The 27663-nt window shown below is 41.5% G+C and overlaps 1 protein-coding gene across 5 annotated transcripts in view; it reads left to right on the plus strand.

Annotated features, from left to right (window-relative positions):
- CNTN1 (contactin 1) overlaps positions 1-27663 on the plus strand; it is a 615999-nt gene that overhangs the window by 425189 nt on the left and 163147 nt on the right. For all 5 annotated transcript variants that reach the window (XM_019514585.1, XM_019514588.1, XM_019514584.1 and 2 more), the window contains 8 exons: positions 6533-6628; positions 8473-8679; positions 10969-11065; positions 11243-11424; positions 16415-16539; positions 19338-19455; positions 21854-22004; positions 24588-24715. In XM_019514585.1, the coding sequence (XP_019370130.1) occupies positions 6533-6628; positions 8473-8679; positions 10969-11065; positions 11243-11424; positions 16415-16539; positions 19338-19455; positions 21854-22004; positions 24588-24715 (1104 nt within the window). The remainder of the gene's footprint in view (positions 1-6532; positions 6629-8472; positions 8680-10968; positions 11066-11242; positions 11425-16414; positions 16540-19337; positions 19456-21853; positions 22005-24587; positions 24716-27663) is intronic.

The following is a 27663-nucleotide window of genomic DNA, read 5'->3' on the forward strand; positions in this document are numbered from 1 at the left end:
GAGTAAAAACAGATGATTCATTTCTCCAAGGTAAAAGCCTTTTATGCAGGGATCCTATATGAATATACATTTCTTAATTTTAGGTAATGTTATCCTTCTTCCACATAATTGCATAGGTGCTTTACAGCTCAGGCAGAGGTGACTCAGGAGCTCAGCTCTCTCCTTTTTGCCCAAAACAGCATGTAAATCACGTGATAGCATAAGGATTGCTGTAGCCAAACAGAATAGAAATATTTCCATAATAAAGCTTAAGTTGTTAACTGTATGGTTATAACCAGCATTCTTTCTAAGCTGTGCGGTTCGTGTGGCTGCACAGGCACGCTCATGCCACGCTGCCAGGCACACCTGCATGACTGCACACGCCATGCAGCTTAGAGGGAATGCTGGTTATAACCGTATGATGATTATTCAATTCTTGTACCTTGGATAATAATGGATGTCTGTCAGAGTTCAGGGATTCACATTCTTTGTAATTATTAAATAATGAACAAGTAGTGATTATGCACGCTGAACTCTGGCACAAACCATTTCAATTCAGCAATAACATGTTTTGTACATGTCAGTAGGTTTTCTTTCCTGGGTCTTTGAAGTCATGGTGATCATTCATACCATTTATCTTAAACATAACACACACTAAACATCTACACATATATATTTTTATGTATTATTATTGGAGATATTTGGAATAAATAGGAAGATAATGATAATTAGATTTCTTCTTTCCTCAAGCCCTATTTCAGCCACTTTTAAGTAGTCATCAGTTTGTTTTATATTTGTCACTAACAGATGCTACTAATAATTTTTACAATCTTTTTGATAGATTTAGAATAGCATCATGTCAAAGTGAAGAGAAATGAAACATAGTGTCAGAATTACAGGACATTAGAAAGTTTTGCACCAAGGAGAGAACTTGTCTGGAAGACGTCACTCATGAACCCCAGATACTGCCTTAAGGTGGGGGATGCCAGAATGCAGCAGAAGGCTGCTGGAGGGGACCTAGTGCAGGACCATTTATACACTCTCCTGCACTAGGTCCGCTCCAACAGCCTTCTGGCTTTAGCTCCGGGAGGAGAGTGACAGTGGTAGCAGTGCCGGAGGGTGTATAAATGGTGAGTGAAAGATACCCTGAGAAAGGTCATTCTGGAGAAGCAGTGGAGTTTACTGCTGCTGTGGGGGAAATGTAACCCCATTTTTTGCTCAACATGGTTTCTGGGGTGAGAAAATGATGTGACACCTCCCGTCAGTAGTACTGAACTCCAGCTATGGCTCCTGCATGCTGCCCACTCCTGGAGCCTCCAGAACCAGAGCCTTGCAAAAAAACATACAGGGGGAGGAGAGAGGGGGGACTGTCCCAGGCACAGTTCTGGCTAGTTACACTTCTGATTTTGACAGATGGAAAGAGCATAGATTTTTCTAAACTCTCATCTACTGTAGATTTTCAGTGAATAAGGGCATTCTGAGTCACCTCCATTCAAAACATTAACTCGGATTTTATTGTAAAACCAATTTAAATAAATATTTGTATCCACATTCAGCCAAGCTTAAATATTTTACCCCCATTAAAGGACAATAAGTTAAATTAGTTTAAAGTAAAACATGAAACTGAGTGTGATCATGGTATTCAGATATACATCATACTCTGTTTTAAGTCTTTAAAGAGGTCCATCATGAGGTCTGTCATGGACTGCGTAATCAAAAGATTCAAGTACTCACTTCAAATATCTGTTTCACCTCCTGGCCTGTTTGTTTCTACTGGAAACAGGTGCTGAATTTGTGTTGGAGTTAAACAGATACTGAGTTTATATTTGAGTAATATAGGCAACGATTTTATCTCAAAACTAAGTTTACCGAAGTTAGCTTCTTGTTTGGTGAAGAGTAATGAAATATTCATCTTAGATCTCTGTAGTCACCAGCTGACAATCTTAGTAACCTCTTGTAACAGGGTTGCCTGTCCTCTTAAGAAGGGACAGCTAGCCCTGTTGAATAGCTGCAGACATGGGGATAGTTGAATAGCTGCAGCTGATAAGGGACTGGCTTACCAGGAGCTTCAGAACCTCAGAGAGAAGAGCATCAGGGCAGCAAAATGTGAGGTAACAGTTGTTAGCCAAATACAAGAGGTAGGCTGAACTACTTGCTGCACAAAAGGGCCAGAGTGCTAAGCTAGGCCTGGGCTGCAGGGGTCCCCTCCCAGTGTCTGAGACAGGACAACAGGGCTTTATTTTCTTCTTTTTGTTGTTTTAAATGCTTCTATTTGTGTGGAGTAGCTAAGGGGCTCCTCAGGGAGTAAATTCTGTCTGCAGAAGATTTACACTTCTGGTTTTGGAAAGACACAACACTTACCCTGGTGTAACATACATTAGTTTTATACTTCAGTGTAAATCTCACCAGAAGCTGCAGTGGGCAGATATGCAGCTATTCCAGGAATAGCTGCCTGCAGTGTGTACAAACAGGTGCCCCAAGACATGCAATAAATACACTGGTGTTAACTTAAGCTACTGTAATTTTAACCCTGATTTTTCTTGGGGTGAAACTGTACTTGATTTGAGTTGCACCAACTTATGGCTCCACACCATATGTTCATTTTATTTTATTTACAGTGTAAAAATTGACTACACCCAGGTAAAATATAATATGCGTCTAGGCTCTTGTGACAGGCTCATGCCCGGTGCTTCTGCCTCAATGTCATGGGTGTGCCATGTGCCCCTGGGCCATGTGACATCTGACTCCCTTGTCTGCCATGACTTGATGTTCCAAAGATGACCTTGTACTTGCCTGGCGGTGATCCAGTAGTTCTGTGGGCCAGGTGTGACTGTAGTGGTACATCTTCTATGGGGCTCCTCCACCCTTTCTCACTTAGGTGTTATTGCTGCTTGTGTAAAAAACTTATCTCTGCTGGGCGAGGAGTGGAGACGGCAGGATGCCACGCTGGAAATGGAGCGTGGCAAAAGTGAAACTGTGGTGGGTGGAGCCGCCGCGGGAAAAAGAAAAGAGAAAAAAAAGGCCGAGCCAGAAGGAGCTGGGACCAGCTCCCCCATCAGTGTGTGCACGCTTTACATCAGTGTGCTGGGACTGATTGGTTGACCGGGCCCCGGGATCCAGGATAAAAGACTTGGTGGACGACCAGCAGAGGGAACCGGAAGTGGTCCCAGTACAGGGACCTGGTGGCTGCCCCAGGAAAGGATTTGTGCAAGAGGTCAGGGGCAGAGAGTGCCCAAAGACTTACCAACAAAGTCTCCATGAATATCAGACGACTACAATATAGACTGGAGCCAGGCAGGACCAAGTAGGGCAAGGATCTGTACGCGATTGGCCTACGGCAATTACCAAGCCCGAAGAGGGAATGACATGCCAGGGGACAGGATGACACCTGATCAGGAGGATGCATGGATGAGGCAAAGGGACAGTATGGGGCAAAGGGAACAATCAGGCCAAAACAATGTCTTGATCCTACTGCCGTAAATCTAGAGAGCCGATGCGCTAAGGCGTACAGTATACCAACTCCAACGGTTCAAGTGATGACATCTTCGGTTGGCGTTAGGCGAGGGGTAGGGGAGGCGGAGCCCCAAGCACGAAGAACAGCTGGGACGACTAAAGGGAGGCACCAGGAGGGACAGGACTAACCATCTTTCTCCCAGTTATAATTATTTTTCCATCAAAGACATGGCAGACAAGACCCCCTGGGGGACTGACCAAAGTCACCCTACTAACAGAACTGTTTCTTCCCCAAAGCAACAACAAAGTCAGAGAGGAAACCCCATACTTGATGCCCAGGTGAATGGCACAGGAGATTACACTGCTCTCATTGGGACATTGTAGGTGTTTGCTATTTGGGCCACTCCACAGGGTTACACTAAAGCTTGGATGCTTATGGGTCTGGCCCCTGCTCACATTGATGCAGGAGCATAAAAGAAGGGCAACTAAACAGGACAACTAAACTTAACTCAAAATGGCTTGATTTGGCAGCCAGGAAGGGATCTGGTGCCTCACTGCCCTCAGCTTCTCCCCCTTCCTGGGGTGCAAGCTACTTCAGGCCTTATGCACCCCTCACCTTGCATTGGGCCCTTTGGGTCTTCTGGCAATGTGCCCTCTCTGGGAAGACCCTTCCCATACTCACCCTGGGCCAGGTGTGGCTTCCACCTCAGGTGGCCACTCTCATGCCTTCATAGAATCATAGAAGTAGGGTTGGGAGGGACCTTGTAAATCTTCAAGTCTGACCCCCTGCCTGGCCAGGACGAAAAACTGGGCTCAAATGATCCCAGCTAGGTAGGCATCAAGCCTTCTCTTAAAGACCCCAGGGTGGGTACCACCACCACTTCCCTTGGCAAGGCCTGTTCTCCATCCCAGACACCTGCTGGCAGGTTCCTGGTCTGCAGGTCCCTGGTGGGCCCAGGCAGTTCAGGGACTGCTTTGGGGAGCTCTTCCCCAGTTACCCCCTGTGGGTTGTTTCTGGGTACCTGTTCGCAGCTTCACTGGAGTAGGGTCCTCAGGCAGGGGGATCTGGGTGCTGCACTGCAGGTAGGGCCCAGCTCACTTCCACACACCGAGGGGCCTTCCTGTGGTGTGTCTTGGGTGCTCCCAGTGACCACAGTATACACAGCTTCCCTATGAGTCTCTGTTAAGAGGGATGCAGCTGGTTTACCAGCTACCACGGAGGGAGCAGCTGGCTGCCTAGCCCGTGTGCGGCACATCTCCAGCACCTCCTTGGCTTTCTCCACAGCACAGAGAGTGTCTGTCTCTTCCCTGGCTGCACTGGCAGGGGCAATAATGGTGAGACTCGCTTCCAGTCCTCTTGCTGCCAATCCCCTCTGCCTCTGGCATGCTTTTGGCCCATTGCTTTGAGGCTCTGGGCCAATTGGGAGCACACTTCTGGTTGGCACAGTGTGGGCTCACATGTGTGATCCAGCCATCTGCACTGCCATAGGGGAGTGAGGCATGGGGCTGTTACAGCTCTCTTTAGAGAATCCTTTACATGTGTCATTTTTATCGTATATATTACCACACAGCCTGTTTCTGGCTAAAAATGCATCAAAGGTTTCAGTCTTCATCCCATTATTTCTCTTTTTTGGGAAATTAAATACTTTTACATTCTTCTACTGGTCTACTCTATTTGTTTTACTTTGCCTTTCAATTAAAATGGTGAATTAACTATATTTCCTACTTAATATCTTGCTGTATAGATGCATATGCTCCTTTGTCCCAATTAGCTTTTATTGTTTCTGCTGGATTACTTATGAACTTAAGTTTTGGTTAGATCTTGGAGAGACACGATTTTAGCTCTCTTAGGAAATCAGTAAAAGGGAAAGACAGCTGTAGACCAACAGAAAGAGTTTAAATAATCTGAATGAATTTAGCTTTGGTGATTTCTGTGATAAGGATTCTGCATAGTTCTGAATTTTTGGCTGTTGTCTGCAGCCTTTAGCAGACCCATTCATTTTTCCCACACACACTTTGCATTTCCTATAATGCAAACACTTAGAAAGGAATAGATCTTGCCCCCAACTACTTACCATCTAATTTCAGACAGAAACGATAACTGACTATGATAAAAGAAGGGTAGTTGTCCACTTTAAAAAATAAACAAACCAAATGATCACATTCAATATAATGTACATCTCTGTTGGTTTAGCATGGTTGCCATCATCATTTTTCTCATATACTTCCTTTCCCTCTCTACACATCATTAATGTGGTGGAGCCACACAACTGCCTTATTGTTGACACTCGCCAGGTCCTCATCCTGGGTACACAGGTGTGCTGCACTGCATACATGAGGAGGTGGGCAGCAGTCTGTGGTGTATCACCCATTGTTCTAGTGAAGGAAAGGGATCACAAATCTGGTTAAACAAGATATTTGAGGACTCCTACCGCCACTGAGGCACCCACTGAGCCATCTCAGAGCTTCTGGAATATAAGACATGGTTAGACTACCTTGCAGTCCAGCAGTTCTTGAGCAGCCTGCATTACTGCAGAGATGCAATGTTTGTACAGATAGAAAGATTTTACCCTTCCCCTCCTCAGGTTCCTGCTCTAAACGCTACTTATTAGGAGCAAAAGTCTGCATTACTTTTTTCTGACACTGAGTAGAACAGTTAGGCCGTGTTTATATGGCTTTACTCACAACTCTGGGTCTGTTGCCAACAAGTAAGTCATGCCCACTCACTCTCACTTTGGTGCACAAACAACTGGCAGTTTAGCAGAGAAAACCACTTGAGACCAGCCCAAGTTCTCAGAGTGGATCATGCTGGCCCGCTTTCCCTTGACGGTACCTGAGCAAGGTTCTAGGATGAGTACTCAAAGCTGATGCGAGCTATCTTTTCGGCTGCCAGCTGTCCCACAGCTCTGACGAGAGGCCATACACTCAGAGCCACTCCAGTTAATGATACCAGAGTTAAAACAAACAAACCATCCTACATTTAAAGTATCAAAGATTGTTGCATTTCTATGTTCATCTCTGAAGGGTCTATATATTTTATATCTAAAAAGTAGATAATTTGAATACACTGAAAAAACTATATTTTCTCTTTTTTTACTAGACCTTGATCCTTTTCCCCCTGAGGAACGCTATGAAGTTAAAGTGCGGGAGGGTGTTGGAGTAGTGCTTCTTTGTGAGCCTCCTTACCATTACCCAGGTAATTGCATCTAAAATGTCTCTATTTTCAGTATTTCTAAAATTGAAAAGGAAAGGTGTTTGTTTTCCTGATTTTTTTAAATTTACTTTTTTTTTACATTTGTCTAAAAATGGGATAAAGGTACTGGTGGCCTCTACAATGTAGATTCAATTAAGTATGCAGGAAGAAAGGCACAAAACAATTACGTCATTGGATATTTTAAATCCAGTGGAGAACGGCTTGATCCTTTAAGTTTTTGAGCAAAGATGTCTGGTTCCTTTTACTATATTCATTACGATTATATCATTTTGCCAAACTAATGGTCTTCTTTGCTTCCTGGATATATGGAGAATGGACAGCAAATATTAAATAAAATAGTAAATTAAAAAAAAATCCCTACTTATGTTTGGAGTAGGGAGCCAGTATATTTTTAGATGAATAGCCTATTGTAAGAAAAAACTTTCCCATACATATAGCCTAGAATCAAGAAAAGTGTAGCCCAAAGTATGGTCTGAAATAAATTAGATGAAAATCAGTATGGACAAGTGCAAAATACTGGTCTTGGGATGGAACAATACACACATACAGACTAGGGAATGACTGGCTAGGGTACAGTAATGCAGGAACATACTCTGGGATTATGGTGGACGTCAAACTGAATATGAGTTAAGCATGTACAAAATAGCCAATAGCATACTGGGACATATTAACAGGGGTGTTGTGTACAAGTCATGGAAAATGATTCTTCTCCTTTGTTTACGTGGAATATTGTCAAAAAGTTTAATGAAGGGCAATAATAAGAGGTCTAGAAAACATGACATATGAGGCATGCTTGGAAGAACTGAGATTATTTAATCTGGAGAATTAAAGTCTGAAGGGGAATTTGATAACAGTCTCCAAATACAAAAAGGTTGTTATGTAAGGGTGGCAGTAGAGAGTTCTCTGTGGCTGCATTAGACAGGACAAGAAATCAGGGTCTTAAATCAGAACATGGGAAATTTAAATGAAGGTTGAAGAAACAGTTGGAAGGCTGGGATGTTCCTGCCCTGACTCTTAGGTTTGATGACCTCCTGATGTCCCTTCCAACTCCATTAATCTATGAATCTTTATGCACAATCCACTGCTAGTTTTCTGGTAATTTTTTCTTTATTTTAAGCTATTCAATTATAATATAAAGATTTGAGATGAACAATAAATCAAGTACAATTACATATGTATACTAAAATTAATTAACATATTGGGTGCAGGAACCAGGACCCCAGACTTCTTCCCTTTTCATTCCATTGTCCAGGGGTGAGCCCTCCTCATTGAGCCATAGAGCTGTGCCCCCCTTTGCTGCTTCTCTTTTGGTCCCATGAATATTGCATTCTTGGCTGCATGCTGCACCAGCCTCAGCAGGCAAGGTGTGAGGTATACACATTTAAAACTTTTTAATGACACCATATCCATAATAAGGCACAGATTAACTCCTACATGATTATTTTGATTTCCCTGTTTTGGTTTTCCAGAATTACAGTTGACTTGTAAAGGAACCAGCAAATGCATTTTGTTCCTCTCTAGTTTTGATCATCTAATTTGCCACTTAGAGATGTGTGTATTTATGTGTTATGTAACTCCTCAATAAAACTAATCTACATACCAAAGAGAACTAAATCAGTTAATAAACTGGTGGGTTCCCTTGGTTTCAGATAAGCTTCTATGCATTAACATTATTTATTTCATCATTAATATTGCATATTTTGCTTAAGAACAGACAATTATCTGAACAGGGGTGATACCAAAAACATATGGTGGCTTGATTCTGTACAAGTAGCTGATATAACGGTTGTTTATTTTAGTATTAATGAGAAAATATTTTTCTCCAGATGATCTCAGTTATCGCTGGCTTCTGAATGAGTTTCCTGTATTCATTACTATGGACAAACGACGATTTGTGTCACAGATTAATGGCAATCTCTATATTGCAAATGTAGAAGCATCAGATAGAGGCAATTATTCATGTTTTGTATCCAGTCCTTCAATCACAAAGAGTGTATTCAGCAAATTCATTCCACTTATTCCCCAATCAGATGGTAAGTATTTATTTTAAGATTTGTGTACCTAAATTATCCTATTTATATTTTAATTTTTCCTGTTTAATAAACTACTTTTAGCTTTGTCCAAAGAGTTATGAGCTATGTCAGTAAAACAGCATTTTGGAATGGTTATGTGCCAGGAGACACTTTCAGGGTTGGGTCTCAAGTCAGCCCACCCACCTGTCTACATAGGGCAATCTGCCTGGTGTCGCCTGCCACAACTTTGCTATTACAATAAACTGGTGGTAAATGCAGGAGGCTGCCCATTCTATGCCCCAATGCCAGGAGGTGCTATTCATGGCTCCGTTCTGTTCCTACACCATGGCCCATGCCTCACAGATGACATCCAAGATGTTTTCATATCCTGGTACCTAACTCCCGCCTCTCTCATTGGGCTCCATGCCCCTTACTCGTACTGGGCTGCGTGCCCCACACACACAGTTGGGGCTCCTAGCCTCCAGGCTCCTTGCCTTTCACTAGGCTCCATGCTCCTTGCTAGGCTTCATGCCCTTTCCCAAACTTTGGGCGCCTAGCCCCTCATTTGCTCTGGGCATGTTGCCCCACTCTGGACCCCCTTTGGTCCTGCTGACCTCCTTGCTGGGTTACCCACTAGAGTGTGGGGGCTGGGTTTATGAGGTGCCCCTCCTTGCCTTTCACTGGGGAGGTCACTGGCCTGGCATCTCTTGGGGCTCCCATGCCACTAGGAGCCCCATCAGGCCACCCTTCCCTGGCATGGAACAGTTTCAGGTCACATCCAGGACTAGTGAGGCCTCCTCCTTCCCCATAGCCTCACCCTTACCTCCAAGGTGTTCCAGGAGGATCTTAGCCCGATGTTGCCTCCTTGGGTGCTCAACACAGACTGCTGCCTCTCTGGCCTATGTTTGAAAATGGCCACCCTCATCTGGCAGCTGCCTGTTCCTGCCCTTAAAGTGGCAGGCACCAAAGGTGCACTGCCACAAGTTACTTCAAAGATATTCTGTAAGCATTCAACAAACAACAAGCCACATCATTTCCATGATCCACATCATTTCCACACAAGTTGGGACACAGGCCACTGATCCTGATCTTTTTGAAAAGTAAGGAAACCTGTCCTTGGTAAACCAGAAATCAATTAAAGGCTCTACATCTTTGTGCCAGTCCCTTGAGCTTTCCTTTTGTTTCCTTGTTACTAGATTTTTCTCTGCTGTTTCTTTAAAAAATTTTAAACATTGTAAAAAAAAAAAAAAAAGTGTAAATCATACCCTTCCTGCTATGTTAGAATGTCAGTCACTGGAATCCCGTGCTGTATTTGATTCATGCATGACTTAATTTGTACAAATTGGGCCTGTTGTATCAAAGGATACATATTTTTCATATAGTAAATGTTGCTGCTTATATTTGAGTCTGAATTTATCAAGTATTTGATTTGGTATTTTAACATAGGAATCGCCTTAGAATTTCTGTCTTGAGAGAAAACAGGGTAAAAACTGTGTAGTAACTCCTGCTATAACTTTATGATCACATACTTCCTATACATGTAAAAATTAGAACTACTTGATAACATTACATGTACATTAGCAAGAAGTGGCTTATATTCAGTAATACCTAGACTCTGGGCCCTGCAGTGGCATGATAAAGGAAAGGTCCACCCCTATCCTTTATACCATGGAACAACAGAACTGCTCTGTAAATTCAGGACTTCAGCAGCCCTTGTGTCTGTTAGATTTTCCATTCTGCAAGGGACAATACCCGATGAAACTTAGTGGCTGCTTGTCGACGTTGTCCTTAGCTCTTCCTTGACCTACTACACAGGCTGAATCCTTTATCTGATGGCACAGGAGAAACACATAATGCTGAGTTTACTGGTAGGTAGGGTTTGATATCGGCACATAACTTTTGGTATGTCACCACTCTTTATACCTTCATACAACAAAACTTCCAGGTCCCTTTATGCCTGCAAAAGAGAAGAGGGTAAACTTAAATTTTCCAATAACAAAAATTATTCCATCCACACTTTGTCTAAGGATACTATAGAAATAAGCTGTTTAGGCTTTGACTGTTCACGTATTTTTCTCCCTCATTTTTACTGGATATCATTATACTTACAGTTTACATCTTTTTATGTTGTAGGTCTTTTATTATCAAAACATCAGAGCTAAATTAGACTTTATGGACATGGACATGATATCACATAATGTAAAGAATATTTCTAGAAGTTTAAACAATTTTTTGAGCTGTAGAAGTTAAAATAGCTGTGTTCATTTATGTCTTGGACTTGCAAGTTATAATCATGTCTTTTAATGATAGGTGCTAAAGTATATCCTGCTGATATCAAGGTCAAGTTCAAGGATACATATGCCCTTCTTGGACAAAATGTGACCCTGGAATGTTTTGCGCTCGGGAAGTAAGTATCTTTCAAATTTGTTGTAGACTACTGTACTTGGTTTTGTATAACATGGAGACCATAAGGTCAGGATTTTAAATACAAAAACATTTCAACAGCACATATGTTTTTGCATTGTACAAATTAACAGCCAATTCTTAAACAATGCTTGACTTGTAGTATTGTATCTTTTCAAAGCCCTGTTCCTGGAATCAGATGGAGTAAGTATCTTGAACCCATGCCAGCCACTGCTGAGATAAGCATGTCTGGTGCAGTTCTCAAGATCTTCAATATTCAGTATGAAGATGAAGGAATTTATGAATGTGAAGCTGAAAACTATAAAGGAAAAGATAAACATCAAGCACGAGTTTATGTTCAAGGTAGATGGAACATTTTGATTTTCCACAAATTATGGTACAGTTTCATATCTGGTGGAGCACCTGTGTTCTCACCCTTGATGTCAGTGCTATGTAATTGCATCACTTTGACACATTACTGTTTCAGTTAATAAAACAAAATAAAATTCATGCATTCTAGGACAAGCATAGAAATCATCTGTTAAATGGACAAATGCTCAATTTGGTTCATTGTGTTAGCTGTATGTATTCCATGACAGCAGTGTGCAAATATTAGTATTAGCATAAGCAATACACAATGAAAACTAATTAATTTTGTTGTAGAACAGTTGAATTGCCAGGAAGAAAAAGAGGGCAATATGTTTCCGTGTTTCTTCACTGTTTGGCTCTTTTGACTCTCTATTACTCTTCCTTTGTACTTACAGATCTCTCTCTCTCCCCCTCCTTCCCCTCCTGTATGTATGAATGCATATACACATATACACAAAACACATGGAAGGGCACCTAGAAAGGCAGGAGTGGGAGATGTCAAGAGAGAGTCTCTCTATACAAAAATATGTTATATATCCATATCCAAATACACTTTTGAAAAATTGTCATCAAGATTTTTTTGTAGTATCTACCTTACCTTAGCTTTGCTGCCTATTCAGCTAATTTATAGAAAAGGTTAATTATTCTTTTGAGCTTTTTGTGCTTCACTTTAATGAAAATGTAAATGTCTTTTTTTCTGTTTTAATCAAATTACTTAATTTTGTAAAAAACCAAAGATCCCAGATCCCAGTCATGTTTGCTGTCTTCCAACAATTTTTTTCTCTTTTGTAATGTTCCATCATTAAATTTTTCTTGTCCCGAATAGTAACAAACCTCTCCTTATCTGCTTAGTACACAAGACCATTCTCCAAGGTGTATCATTCTCTGAGGCAGTTAATGATCCCTATTATAACCTGTCTACCTGTGTTAAGGAGGTCATATCTGTTTGTTATAGGTGAATGATGCTAATTAATTTGACCTGCATCACTTAGTGTAAGCAAAATTTGTGGGTGCTTTTTACATAGTTTTACAATATTTTCTTGATTCCAGATATCTTGTGTGAAAACCTCAGTAATATACAATGTTTAGTTCATTTCTTGTTATCTCTGACTTCATATTGTTTATTTATATCACCTTATTATGCCATTACATAGTTAATATGTGTAATTAATCTGGACTAATCATCTTGTTAAGGTGACTGGTATTATTTTAAGCTCTTGGGCAGTCATGATTTGTCACTTCCATTTCCCATTTTGCCCCATAAAAATATTTTACAGTTATGAGGCCTGTATGGTAATACCAAACATTCTGTGACTGTTATTGTAATTTGTACTTAATCACTAACTTAATCCTTGCTTTATATTAATTGCTGGCTTTCTAACTTAGAAGATTCCCTGTTCTTGGTGCCCTGGCCTCTATATAACTACCTATATAAAGAAACCTTCATTATAACATTTCTTGAAAAGTAGAGCATGGCTTGCTACTGAAATTAGTTCTTGTTGTTCATACTTTTAATAAAATTGTGTGCATTCATTCATGGTAACAGAGAAAAAAGTCCTATAAGAAAAGAAGTCTATCAAAAATATGACAGAACACATTCTTAGTGAGATTTCTCTGGTATATTGTCTCAAACTTTTCAGTGAATCACGGGTATACTCTTAAAAATGAAGATTGAAATTAAACAGTTACCTTTCTGTAGAAATTGGTCAGATATGCAAAGTGACTAAAATATTTAAATGTTCCCAAATATTAGTTATTTTAAAGTATTATTCTGTTTGACCTTTAATGCAAAGAATGCTTTTTTATCATCACTTCTCCAAAATGCCTTGGCCTCTAGATTAAATTTGCTCTGATTCTAGAAGTTCATGTAAAGGTGTTTTCTTCAGAGACATTTGCCAGTGTACATAATGTATGAAATATAAATAGTTTGATACAGGATATTGTGAACCTGCGTTTTTGTACAGGAGCTACAGTTATGTAGATGTGCACTGAAGCAAGGCTAGAAAGAAGCAGCAGTAGAAGTGTATGCATGCATCCAACAGAAAAAAACATGAAAAAGCAAGGTAGAACTGGGAAGCTGAAAGTTTACAGTGCTCTTGAAACAGAGATGAAGAAAGCCCTCATACTGCACTTAGTAGTTTCTGCATAGGACACGACTCAGCAGTGTGAAATAATACGTAAATAATGGTGAGACAAAGAAAAAGAAAGCAGAATGTAGCTGAAATCCTTTAATTGGTTTAAACCAAGTCCATTATTTCAGTTCTTTGCATATATTATAGATTCCTAATTTCACTGTATTTTGAACATACCTTTCTCAAACGTCCACATAAATGTTTGTTTGTATCTGAGAATAATTCTCAGTTGTCTGGTTTTGTGATATAATTTATACCATCACTTTTAATTTCACACACTGCTGTAGTTGGCTTGTTCCAGTGTTTGTATTTTATGAAAAAGTGGATAACTTCAATACTAATGAAACTTGTATGCACACTGCATGTGAAAGTGTGCATATGACATGACAAAGATACATAATCTTGGGCTCTAATACTATATCTAGACTTTTACTTCTATACAGAATCTAAATTATGTATAGTTTTATGTTCTGTATAATTACAGCAAATGATAGTCTGCTATGAAGAGCGATAACAGATAAAACACAAAACCCTTTTCTTCTCCATGAACTTTCAATTCATCTTACATAATGTAGGAAAAAGTGAGAGTTATAAACACCACTATATTCAAAACAAGAGCTGTAAAACACCAGTACATATAAAATAAATGGGCAGTTTAAAAGAAAGAGCTTCTGCTAAGGAATAATGTGGCAGGGAGCAGCTAGGCCAGATGAAGGTAATAATTGCTTATCCCTTCTCTTTTTTTCCTCACAAAAAGACTGCCCTCAATTTTGTATTTCTTTCAGCAAACAGGTTTGCACAGCTTCCTGAAACAGTTTCAAACCAACAAAAGAGAAAAAGAACCCATAGGGCAGGCAGGAGATAGTCAGTGCTGGAAGGCTGACCTGTTCAGTCCCAAATTAGAAAGGATGTAGAAGGAGAACATGGAGGAACTAAAACCAAAATGTTTCCTTCTTTATGGCCCCTGGGACAAAGAGAACATGCCAGGCTTTCCTTTTCTGCAAGTGTAAAATTTTAGAATTCCATTTGAAATTCCTTATGATAATTTGAAAGAAAGTGTGGCCACCAGTACACAAGGATTATTGGAAATGGTAGCTTTTTTTTAAAGACTGCATTGCTGCTGCTATTCTTACCACCATAACATCTAGAGGCACTGATAGACATGAAGGTCCCCGCTCTTACTCATGGTGCTTTGCATAAAGCTCTAAGTTATGGTGCTTTATATAGTGACTTGAGTTAGAGCAACCCCTCCCAACTCAACAGACATTCATCTGTTGGGATGGGAGGAGGGGATTGAGCTCCACTTTTTAGGGCCAATTCAGCAGAGGATCCTGCCTGTAGCTTCTCTTCCCTAGCCCTGCTCGCAGCTCTGGTGCTATCTGCAGGAAGGAAAGGGGGAGAAGGGAGGAGGAAGGAGCTGCAGGCTGGAGTTTACCTGACTTGAGCTGGAGGTGCAGAGTGCTGGGAGGGGCCATAAGGTGGGGGAACATCTGATCCTTCTGCCCCCCCTCCAGCTCAGGTCAGGCAAACCCCAGCCCACAGCTCCCTCCTCCTCCTTTCCCCCTACCCCCTCACTTCCTGCAGACTGCACTGGATTGCAGTGCCAAACTGACCCTAAGAAACAGAAGTTCCCAAGGAGCTCCACTTTGGAGTGTCTTCATCTGATCCCTCATTAGATGTAGGTTAATTTGTCACACGATCAGCCACTCTAAAAGCTCTCTGCAGCTGTACATGTGTGTCACGTCACAGCTGTAGAAGACTTTCAGGGGGCTGGTCGCATGACAAATGGCACTTCTGTCAGCGCCCAATGAGCCCAAACTATGGATCTGGCCACCATTATGCCAGACACTGTGTGAACACAGAATACAGAGATGGTGCTGGCCCCAAAGAGCTTACAACTGAAAACAAATGGCAACCGATTGGTACAGATGAATACACAGAGTTTAATTTCAGTGTGAGAATGTTGGTCAGCACGAGTAAAGTACCCCTTATTCTTCTGCACTGTCTGAGATGTATAAAACTACTGCAATTAATTTATAATAGTGTTCAACTGACATCTTGCAGACTGACTTTCACAAGCAGAGCCATGTAATTTGCCTGTGGGGTCACATCAGATCAACCCATAGGTCTAGCAATTTGGCAACAGAGGTGTGGTCGGCAGGAAGCATGACAATGAATATTGCCACCTCTCCCCCACCACCAAATTTCTGGACCTGTGAGGACCCCAGATGATGTAGCTCTGTGCAGTGTATTATACTGATGCATGGGGTTGCTTTGCAGCTGGATCTGGTGTAGTGGATTGTACCTGTGGACCAGCCCTGTACCACTCATCTGGCTCATGGAGCTGGATAGATGGAGCACTGCTGATCTATAATCATGGTTTATGTATGAGAGCCTATAGGACTGAGATTTAAATAAAGAGCCCTTGTGCTTCAATTTGAGTTAGGAAAGGACTTCTAGAGGCTGTCTGCATGATATAAAGCAATGCTGCTTTTCTGTTTAGCTGAAATAGAAGAAGCAGTTCAGCTACGTTAGCATGGCACTTTGCCCAGTGTAATAAGCAGTGCTTTCAGTACATGGGTTTGTCATTCAGAGCTAGTTCAGGGTTGTCTATATGACACAGCATTGGTTTGTGCAAAAGTACACATACTACGTTTTGGCAGTATATATTGGCTTTTAGGACATAGTGTTGTTGCTTAATTTTTGGGGAAATATTGGGTAAGTAAACATTAATAGAACTAAATACTAATAAATGGTGATGATTTATTTTTGGCGATGATATGCATTTTTACTGTATATATACTTATATATATCTAATGTTTACAAGGTATTCTAATATGTTTGTTTTTTAGCATCTCCAGAATGGGTAGAGCATATCAATGACACAGAGAAAGATATAGGCAGTGACCTATATTGGCCTTGTGTAGCTGCAGGAAGACCAATTCCAACCATTAGGTGGTTGAAAAATGGACTATCGGTAGGTGTATTCTTACATGTTGAGTTGTATTCATTGTTTAGTTGAACACTGGGGCTACAGACAGACATTCAAAAAGCTTAAGGCAGAATTGATCTAAGTTATGCAGGGCCACTCCCTCTGTCCCCCACCTTGCTGTGGTGGCCCCAACCTCGTTTCCCCCACTTTGTGCTGCTGCACAAACTGCCAGGGGGACGGGGTTGGGCCCAAAGCAACGGGAGGAGCAGGGGAACAGAGTCAGGCCCAAATTGGGGGAGCGGGGCTGGACAAGGGGAACAGGGGCACAGGGCTGGATGCTGGGCTCTGTCCCCATCAGCCCCCCAAGTAGGGATGGGGGGAGCAGCCCTGAAGCAGCAGGGGCAAAGGTAGGGAGACTGAGCCTGCCCCTGGGCCTCTGTCCCCCCCCTCCCCACCCCTCCCCCCTGGCAGGTGATGGAGCAGACAGGCAAATGGCACTGCCCACCCCCCCAGCAGCAAGGCCTCAGCCCCCTGACCCTGCAAGCCGTGGTGATAAAGTGGACGGTGGGGGGCAGGGCCAGCAGTGTTGGTCCCATTCCCCCTGATCCCTGCAGGCCACGAAAATGGAGAGGACAGGTGGGCAAGGCCAGCACTGCTGGCCATGCACCCCTGGTGTTGTAGGCGAAGGAGCAGAAGGCGGGGCAGCCCTGGCCCCGGCCCTGAAGCACCCAGGGGGAAGAGGGGGAGCAGGCCTGGCCCTGAAGTTGCGGGGTGGGGCGGGGTGGGGTGGGGCAGAGCCAGGCGCAGGCATTTCAGATGGGCAATTGGCTAATTTAATATAATAGTAATTTCAGACAATCTGTTCTTAATAGCACACACTTGCAATACCTCTTTTTCTACTAACTTCTACCATAATTTTTTTTCTTGTCTCTAAAAATTCCACCAAAAAGTGCTTGAGATCCTTTTTACCCTATTAAACATTAATCTGTCATAAACAAGGTAGGGAAAGGAGTCATGGAGAGTTACAGAGGGAGTGGTTTAAAAATGAAATGGCTGTTGTCTCTACTTACATTCTGCTTTATGTGTGTGTGTGTGTGTATATATAATAATATATATATGTATGTATATACACACACACACACATTACATATGTATACATACATTTTCTCATATATAAAATACACTCTTTGTCAGTATGAGACTCAAAGGCACATATACAATGCAAGATCTTTCAAAGTACAATAAACAAGCACAAGCATGTGTAACAAAATGGTCAAAGGTAGTGTAGAGACATGAGAAGAAGAGTATGAGACTGTTAAATAATGTAGGCTTAATTTTGCACCAGCTTTCCCATTTTTAGGAGTGCTTTCTAGACCTTAAATATATTATTTTAAGTCAACTCTCAAAAATATGTGTAGTAGCCATTGTTCATGTTGGTCTCTCAATATTCTGCTCTCTGCTGCTGTAATGAGAGAAAGGTTCACAATTTGACTAACAGTATGCTATGTGTGTGGAGCTGTTCTGACAGTGATACTAGTATGCAGACAAAGAAGACAATAGAGTAGAGCTATTTTGGCTACGTTTCTAAAAACAATGTAGGGAGATTAGGGGGAGTAGGGATATCAGTGTCTGCCATATGGAAAGGGATTAAACTAAAAGAAAACAATAGTATTTTCTAGCTTTTGTGGTTAATTATAAACAAGTGATTTAAGAAAGAAAATTACTTGACTATTCTGTTTAACTTGGCTTTTGCTAACAAGTCTACAAACCAAATTGCAGAACATGTTAAGTAGTTCTCCAATATTAAATCACAGAATTAGACTCTTGGACTTATAAGATGATTTAAAATAGAAAATAATGAAAATATTCTAAGTGCCATGAAATTATTTTGCATTTCTAAATCAGATATTTTTAAATGAGATATTTTCCCTGGTTGATACACAAAGATGGCTCCCTTTAGGAAAGCTGATGTAAATATTTTATCTACAGTACAGGTAATTCAGACACTTACTGGAAATTCAGAGAAATACTATTCCTTTAATTTTTGACTACCCCACCCACTCTAATCAACCCTTATGTAAGAAGAAAGTTTCATTCTTTTTCTCAAGAAAATAGTTTATTAAAATGTTTTTCCTAAAACAGTTACCCTTCTTTAGTTGTTTCCAAATATCTTAACATTTTCTCAGTCTACTGTTTTATTTTTCCTAAGCTATATCTGGTATATATTTATAAATGCCAATTTATTGCTTAGTGGAAGTGCGAAAGTTCAAAGTGGCTAACACAAACCCTCCAGGAGTTTTTAGGAAAATTTCCATTCCAGTTTAGGACCTGGACTGGACTTGAACAGAACCAATACCTAGTATTGTTGTAAAATAGTTTGCAACAATACACTGTATATGTTTTCTTACAATTTGTTGAAATAAATCAAATTGTCCTGGTCTGGGGCTGGCATGACATGTTTTGTTTGGTAAGCATATGGATAAAAAAAATAAGTAATTCCTGCTTCTCATTTTCTGTTACATTTCAACAGTATATGGATTAGTACAGATACAGTAGTCTAAGATATGTGTACATAATGTCATTCAGCCATATTCTTTCTGTTCAGCTGATAAAAAGCACTGATTCTTTCTTGTTTAAAAGATGGTAGTTGTAATTCATAACTATGACAACTGGAATGTAAAATAGGGAAAATAGTGTATTTAATAGGATATCAAGGATTCTACACCAACACTAATACCAAAAAAATAGAGAAAGAATGGGAGATATATGGATGGATAGAAATCTTAGACTGTGTAGTGCATAATAATATTCTTATTACTTTACTTTTCTTTTTTTATTTATAGTATGGGAAAGGAGATTTAAGAATACGGGGCCTGACTTTTGAGGATGCTGGAATGTATCAATGTATAGCAGAAAATGCACATGGAATTATTTATGCTAATGCCGAACTGAAGATTGTAGGTCAGTGAGATATTTATTTGTCAAACAGTTTCCAATCCGATTAAAATGGTAGTTATGTTTTCCATATTTACAGGCACTGATTTGTATGAGAAAATTGCAGTACTTTTGGTACTGCATTGCTTATTCTGGGATCATATACTGAAGATCTGTTTTGAATTTCTGTTATTGGGGTTCTCTTTTTGGGGTTTTTTTGTTGTTCTCCCGCCCTGGCGGGGGGTCGGGCTAGAAGATCTACTAGGTCCCTTCCGACCCTTAATCTATGAATCTATGAATATAATTGAGATGATGTTTAATTATGGAAATGTTGAAGGATTGCAGTAGAGTACTGCCAAATGGCCAAAGAACTGATTTTTAAGCATAGTGTAAGTCCAGTTTTACCTTTCCATGCTGACTTGCCACTAAAAGCCAAATCAGATTAAATCAGATCTGTTTTCATAACAAGGGTTTGCAGTGCTTCTGGACTACCACTATCATTTTGACCTTGCAGACTGGTTATGAAGAGGTTTCTCTCTCTTCACAACTCTCTACTGCGTCTGCTGTACTGGGCATCTTTCTATAAAATACTCTCTACAAAATCTTTCTATAAAATACTTTCTATAAAATCCATGCTACCACTCGACACACTATGTGAAGTAAAGCTCCTCCTGTCATCATTCTTTCCTGCCCCACTCCAGCCAGTCAAGCATTACAGTATTGTCCAGTCTCATAATACACTTAGGACAGGGATGGGGAAAGTATGGCCTGCAGGCCAGATCCGGCCTGGCAGGCAGTTTCAGCCAGCCCATGAGTTCCCACCAATTAATTGTACCCTGCCTAGACCATGCACTTTACTCTCACCATCATGTGTGGGAGAGCCCTGGCCCTGGCCCTGGCCCTGGCCGGCATGCACAGATTCTGGGCAGAGACGCTGCTGCCGCTACTGCAGCTGCAGGGGGACCTGCTTGGCTTCCCCAGCCTCTAGAGGATCCTTGTGTCTCTGCTGCAGCGCTCTCTCTGGGCAGTATGTCCGGAAGTGGCAGTGGGCGGGGGAAAGCTGCAGCTGGGCAGGAGCACGGACTGTGGGGCTGGGCTGGTGGGAGTGCAGAGTTGTCCAGGGTGTGCACCCAGTGGGGCAGCGGGAGAGCGGAGCTCGGGTGGGCAGGGTTCGATAGAGCCAGGTCAGCCTGGCTCTGTTCCTTGCTGCCATGGGCAGCTCCCAAAATTGCCTGGGGCCCTGAGCCCTCTGTGCACAACTTCTCAATTAACATCATTATGCTGCTAGATGACCTACCACATCTGACATACCACAGAGTTTCCCCAAATCAGCTTCCTTTTAATTTTTGGATTTCATATATCTCATACCTGCTGCCCATCAGGACTGCTTTTCTGGGTCCCAGCCTCTCTCTTCCCCCATTCACCTGTCCTTCTCCCACTTCCTCTGTCCTCTTACTTCCTGGCCCCCTCTTGTCCTTTGGTTCTCCTCCCTTCATTTTCCTATCGCTCACTCGAGTTCCTCAGCCCACTGCGCTGCTCCAGTAATTCCCTCTGTTAGTTGTTATTCTTTTCCATTCACCCACTCACCACCAGACCTACTAGACTTCACAAAAACACAAACTGAGGAATGAAGGGGTTAGTTATCTGGTTGCTTGTTCATTATTAAATGCTTATCGATAATATGTAAGCGTAACCAGTGGTTTATAGTTTTCTCTGTACTGCTGCAATTGATTAACAGATTTGTTTCCCTCATCTGTGCTTGTTTCTCTGGCTTTACAAATAGTGTTGGTACAAAGACAAGAAAGACAATAAAACAGAAGCATTTTCTCTTATGATCAATTTTAGAGGGGAAAATCAATGAGCCAAGGCCTGACCTCAGATATGTCTCGTTTCTCCTGCTGAACTTAATTGAAGCTGCTTTTACAACAAATGAGACTAGGGTTTGGCTGAGCAGTTGGCCCAGTGGAAGAAAACTAAGGGGACTGTGCTTACATGTTCCTATAGGGCTGTTAATAATAACCAAGAATGGAAACAAATTTTAAGTTTGACCCTTACAGCAAGCTGAACATGTTACGTTATAAGAACCTTAAATATTCAAGGTGTGATTCAAAGCAATATGACATCCGTGCCAGTCTTTATATTGATTTCCGAGAGCTCCGAATCAGACCTATACTACAGTGAGATCAGACGTCAGAGGAAAGTGAAATCAGCAGAAAATCAGTTCAGGAGTGGCACACCATTATACATCATTTATGTAGCTCTTTCTACTACTGCTGAGCTTTTTCTTGTTCACCTCAGTAGTGGAACAAGGGCACGGGTCTTTAGTTCTGCCACCCACACAGGTTATTTTTACTGTCATAAGCAAACTGCCTTGTGCACACTGCAAAAACAAAATGACAATGTCTTAATTATTCTCTTCTATCAGCTTCACCTCCTAATTTTGAACTGAACCCAATGAAAAAGAAGATCTTGGCTGCTAGAGGAGGCCGTGTGGTAATTGAATGCAAGCCTAAAGCTGCTCCCAAGCCAAAATTCTCATGGAGCAAAGGAACAGAACTGCTGGTAAATGGGAGCCGGTCAGTATTTACTGTTATTCAGCGCAGTGTGTCATAAAACCCTTATCTGGTGCTTGGCATTTAGCTTAAATCGCAATTGAGTGCAAATGCAAAGCTTGTATTAATTGATTGGATTTTGCTCCAATAATTTAATCATCAAAACCCCCTTCTTAATTAAAAATACAAAATACCTTGCATACTTATTCTCATCTTGCATATAAATCTTCCCCATAGACTTGCAGTGAGTACACTTATTTTACTCAGAATTATTCATGCAACTGCAATATTAGGTTTGACAGAGCAGTGCTTTAATCCTTATTTAAAAGAGGCCGCTTCAGTTGCCCTGTTTTACCTGGTACTGGTTGTTATTTTTCTACTGTCTTGAACTGCAGAGACGTGAAGAAAAAAGAAATGTTACTAACTGGTAATTGTAATCCCCTAGAAGTTCTCCCCTGGAGCTGTGCTCTTCTCTCTACTTTCCAGGACACTCTGAAGCCATGAGGAAAGGAGGGTAGGACTGGAGGCTACCCATGAGTGACCCCTACTGATTTTACTACCACCACAGTTGCAAAAATGAGCCTACACTGTCATGAGCAGAAACAGTATAGCCAGGGAATGCCAGGTGTATAGATAATGGTCTCATGGTATTTTACAAGAATTTCCTAGTTTCTTAAATCAACATAGCATGTAGATTTGTATTGACAAAGGTATGCCGTTTCTCCAGGATTTTTTATTTAACACCATTAGAATTTGAGTTTGTGTTTAATTTAATGTTTCTCCTTTTTGTTTAGTTAGAATGCACAAACCAGCATGTTCCTCAGTCTCTTGCTTATATATCATGCTTGCCAAACCAAATTAATATACTCTCTTGGCCTATATAAATGTGACTTATTTATTAAAGTCATGGGATGTCATTTGTGGCATGACACAAATTAACTTTTAAATTGTACATGAAATGAGATTCTCAAACCTCTAAATCCAGTCCTCAAAGTTTGTCTGTCTATAGAGTCCCCCAAAATCAACCTAAAATTTCAGAGGTGTGTAGTTTTCAATAATTATTTAAAATTGATCAAAATGCATCAGTTGTAAAGGTTATATATTTTAAATATGAAAAGAATAAAAATCTGGAGTTGATAAACTACAGCAGACCTTGGGCTGGATCCAGCCTACAGAGACATGGGGGACCAGTGGCACCCACTTCAGCCTAAGAGTGCCCCCCTCTGCCCTGTACTGTGCAGCCCCCCTCCACAACCCTGGTGTTGGGGATGAGAGTGGGCAGTATATGTGGCAGAGGCAGCAGCAGGCAGCTTGGGTGCTGCAGCGGGGAGCAGTGGCCAACAGCAGTGGATGGGTGAAAAGTTGCTGACCCGGGCATTATGGTATACCCACAGGCATGTGGTAAAACAGGCCTAGAACTGTATCTGCTTTTTATTCTAAGTTGCGTTTGAAACATGAGCAGGGGTGAGAGGGGACAGAGAACTCCCCATTCCATAAAGATACCAAGTAATGTCTCATTGTTCTGGTCCAGGGCTGTCCAGCTTCTACGGGCCAGGGTGCCACACTTCACACGGACCATGTCAGCAAGGCCTCAGTGGTGCGAGCCAAGGGCCCACTAGGACTGATGTCTTGTGGGCAGTACCCCACTCCCACTTCACTGAGTGCATAGACATCAGCTCACCAGCCATGGGCATCCCTGCTGAACTGTGCATAGACTTATCCAGCACTGTGTGCTGCACTGTACCCATGGGTCGGGGTCAGGAAGCAGAAACCAGAGGAAGGAGGGGAAAGCTGGAGATTCTGGCTGCACCACCATTTAGAGCAATAGAGGGAGTGGGAGCTCAGGGGCTGCAGATTAACCCCTCAAAGTTGCATGTGCCCCCAGACAGCCAGTTGGACAGCCCTGTTCTAGTCTGTGATCCAAGTAAAGGCAGTCTGTGGGTCACATGCATTTTTCTGGGTTCCTCTATTGCTCCAGCTATAGCAGCAGACAGGGTCTCAGAGCTCCCCTTCCCTTTTCTGAGTTCTGCTGCATCACAGCATAGGTTGTGGTGCCATTGGAGCCAGCAGCCTGGAGTGCCCATGTGGCATGGTGTTATGGGGGGCTCTGCAGGGGAGCTGAAAATGAGCTAAGGTACCATGTACACAGTCCAGTGAGGAGTGTGGGGCATATGCATGCACCATGCAGCCTGGTGTGCCTGTGCCCCCCACTAGCACTGTCCCCATTAGTACTGCCCTGGCCTCTTAGAAGGTGAACAGCCCTGATCAAAACTGAAAAATAAAGTGAAGCTTAGCACTGTTTCACTCACTTGTAAAATTAGATACTATGTCACCTGTAAGTCCCCTTCCTGTGCTGTTTTTAAAGCCCCCAAAAGTCCATTTGTTAAAACCACAATACACCATTATTATATGCTCTGGAAACAGTATTGTATTCTATGATCTGGATACAATAATTGGAAATTAGTTTGTGTTTTAGGTAGGCATAAGCCTATGAGAGACCCTTATGATCTGTCTTCTGTCTTGTGTTGAAGTTCCTGGTGCAAGCCCTGTCTTTTTTTGGATACACAGTGAATGAAATCAGTTGATGGTTTTTCATCCTTTCAATAGTATACACATTTGGGATGATGGAAGCCTAGAAATTTTGAATATCACAAAGCTGGATGAAGGCACTTATACATGTTTTGCAGAAAATAACCGAGGAAAAGCTAACAATTCTGGTACTCTTGAAATCACAGGTAAAACTCCACTTTCACTATTCATATCAGATAACTTCCTGTAATTTATGATTTTTTTCTCAATATAAGACTTCCCCTGGAAACCATTTTATGTCATTTCTTTCCAATGTAACTGCATGTGAAGAGATAGTTCATGTAAGAATAAGCCTGCTCCTTCCTCATTCAAGGAGGGGCAGTGGAAACGTTGCATCTCAGTCATGTTCTTCTTCCAGTACTACTTCTTCCACAGAAGAGTCAATGATGTGATGTTCCCATTTAGGTGGTAAGCTGCTATTTCTCCATTATCTACTTGACTGCAGACCAGAAGAGAGAGATGGGACTGTACTTATTCTCCTCCTGGCTCCTCCTTAGCTCTTCTCTGGCCTTTTTCAGAGAATCAGTGATGGGATTGAATTAAATATGTGTTTGACTTTTTAACATAGTGTCACATGCCTAAATAAATATACATCTGGCATACAAAGAAGCATGGGACTGGAAGGGGCCTCGTAGGACACTGAGCCCGGTTGCCCAGATTTACAGGGATTCATTAACCCCAGAAATCCCATAGCCATCACTTCAAACAAGGCAAAATACCTGGAACACCGAGAACACACGTGTAGGAGAGAGAAGGGCACTACCAATGCCATATCATTGCAATAAAGGGGAAGAGGTTGGTTATTGTACACTCAGAAGATCCTAGGCCATTCCCCATGCTACGGAGGAAGATACGAAAACAAACAAAGATACCCCCCACCTCACCATGGTTTCTGTCTGTCTGACTTACTGGAAAAATTTCTTCCTGAATCCAGATTTGGACACTGGTATGAACCTTTGTCCAGGAACTTGTTGGTTTTCTAAGTATAGGGAGCATCCATACCCCAGTGAAGCCCCCCTGTCATTTCTGTGGCAAAAACCCAGTGCCTCAGAGGAAGGGGAAAAACAGTCCAGAAGGTGGTAACATTTATGAGGGGGGAAACAGTCCTTCTTGGCTTTAACATGTAACCAGCAAAGGCCTTGAAGTATGAGATTCTCAAACACATTTTAGTTTGGAAGAACTCTCTCCTTATCCCAACATGGGGATTGCAAATATATGACTCTTTATCACACTGATTGGTAAGCCAGAACTCCCTGCCCTATTATACCATCCCTTCCATAAACTTGCCAAGTTCAGTCTTAGGGCAATTCAAGTTCCTTTTCCTGTACACTTTGCTTTGAAGACCATTCCAAAACTTTACTCCTTAGCAGGTGAATCTACACATGCAATTAACATGCAGAAATAAACTCCAGCACAGTTTGCACCCCAGTTTTTATTTCCCAAATGCAGCATTTACACATGTGCCTTGGACTGCAACATGTTGAGCATGGTGGAGCAGCCCCAGGGGTCAGCCTGTCAGCCAGGCTCAACATGCTGCAAAGGTGCTGGCTGGGACACAAGGGTGCCCCAGTATAGGTCTAGTCATCAGGCAGCCCCTGCAGTAGAGCACCCTCATGCCCCAGCCAGTCCCAGTCTCTGTCTACATGTGCATTTCAGGACACCGAATGACCTCGCCATAGGAGAGTACTTGTCCAGACAGTACTATCCTACAATGGAGCTAATTAATTTACTGTGCCCTAATAAAGGTGCCCATGTAGGTGGTGATGCTGCTTTACTGCGGAACTAATTAGTGAGCTCTGGAGTAAAGCGCATGTCTAGATGCATCCAAATAGTGAGAAATCTTCACATCTGAATTTATCTCTAACCAGCATAAAATGATTTCGTCTTATGCCACCTTTGTTTTTCAGTCAAAAAATCTCCTCTCCTTCCCTAAAATTCACTGCAGAAATATGCTCATAAAGACAGTGATCATATCCCCTGTTAATTTCTTTTTGAACTAAACTAAATCTTTAATTTTATTCCACATGAAAAGGTTTGCATTCCCTTTACAATCTTAGTGGCCCTCTTTTGACCTTCTTCCAGTTTAAGTTAATCTTTTTTTTAATTCTGGTGACCAGAACTGCATAGTATTCTAAATGAGGTCTTACCAGTATCTTGTACAACGGTTTTTACCACATATACTCTTGCCTAATACAAACTAAAATGGCATTAGTATTTTTCCATATACTGCAATACGAGTATCTTAGGCTCATATACTTAACTGTGAAAGGCAGGATAGATTTTCATCTTACAGACTAACCAAAGTAGTTATTATACATGGTAAAAACTTTTGTGAGTTATAAACTCAAACCATTTCTTTCAATGCTGGAGGATTCTGATGTAGCATATCAACGAAGGTAAACCAAAGACTGAGCCACATTCCTTGCATTACAGCTTTAACCCTCAAAAACAAGGCCAGTTGAAACATTTCATAATTTGGTTCCTAGAAATGACATTGATGGATATATTAGGATTGCCTACAGAATGTCTTTTAAATTGAAACAATATTTTTAAGTGCCATACAAAATTGAAAGATGGCTATAAAATCAACCAAGAAATATATATAGTATTAGAATACCCTTATCTACTTACAGACCTGGTTACGAGATTCTGTAACATCAATACCTTTGGTAACAGTAAGATAAATGTGCTCTTGACATGCTTCTTGAACCTTCCTGGTCTTCTTTGCTGGACTATAGGAAGTTGTGTTGGGGATTTATTCCTTCTTCTTCTTTCTTATCTTTTCCTTACATAGTTATATGCAGTTTTCCATAAGTAATGAAGTACTTTTTCTCAAAAGACATATTGAAATCCCCCTTCCAAAGGTAGAATACTAGAAGTCTTCAGATGCATTTTGACAGTTCTCTAGCCAGGATACAGTGATTTGAGTGGAGCTCTCCTTCTATAACAATACAGACTAAAAAGCAGATTTAGTATATGGAAAAAATACATGCTGAATCATACAAGAGTCATCACCTATCTTCTGCATGTTAAACAGCTATTGAACAAAAGTGATTCAACATAGTAGGTTAGTCATCGTGTTCCAGAAACTAAA

The sequence above is a fragment of the Gavialis gangeticus genome, unplaced genomic scaffold, assembly GCF_001723915.1.
Source record: "Gavialis gangeticus isolate Ggan-Ray unplaced genomic scaffold, GavGan_comp1, whole genome shotgun sequence".
Lineage (NCBI taxonomy): Eukaryota > Metazoa > Chordata > Crocodylia > Gavialidae > Gavialis > Gavialis gangeticus.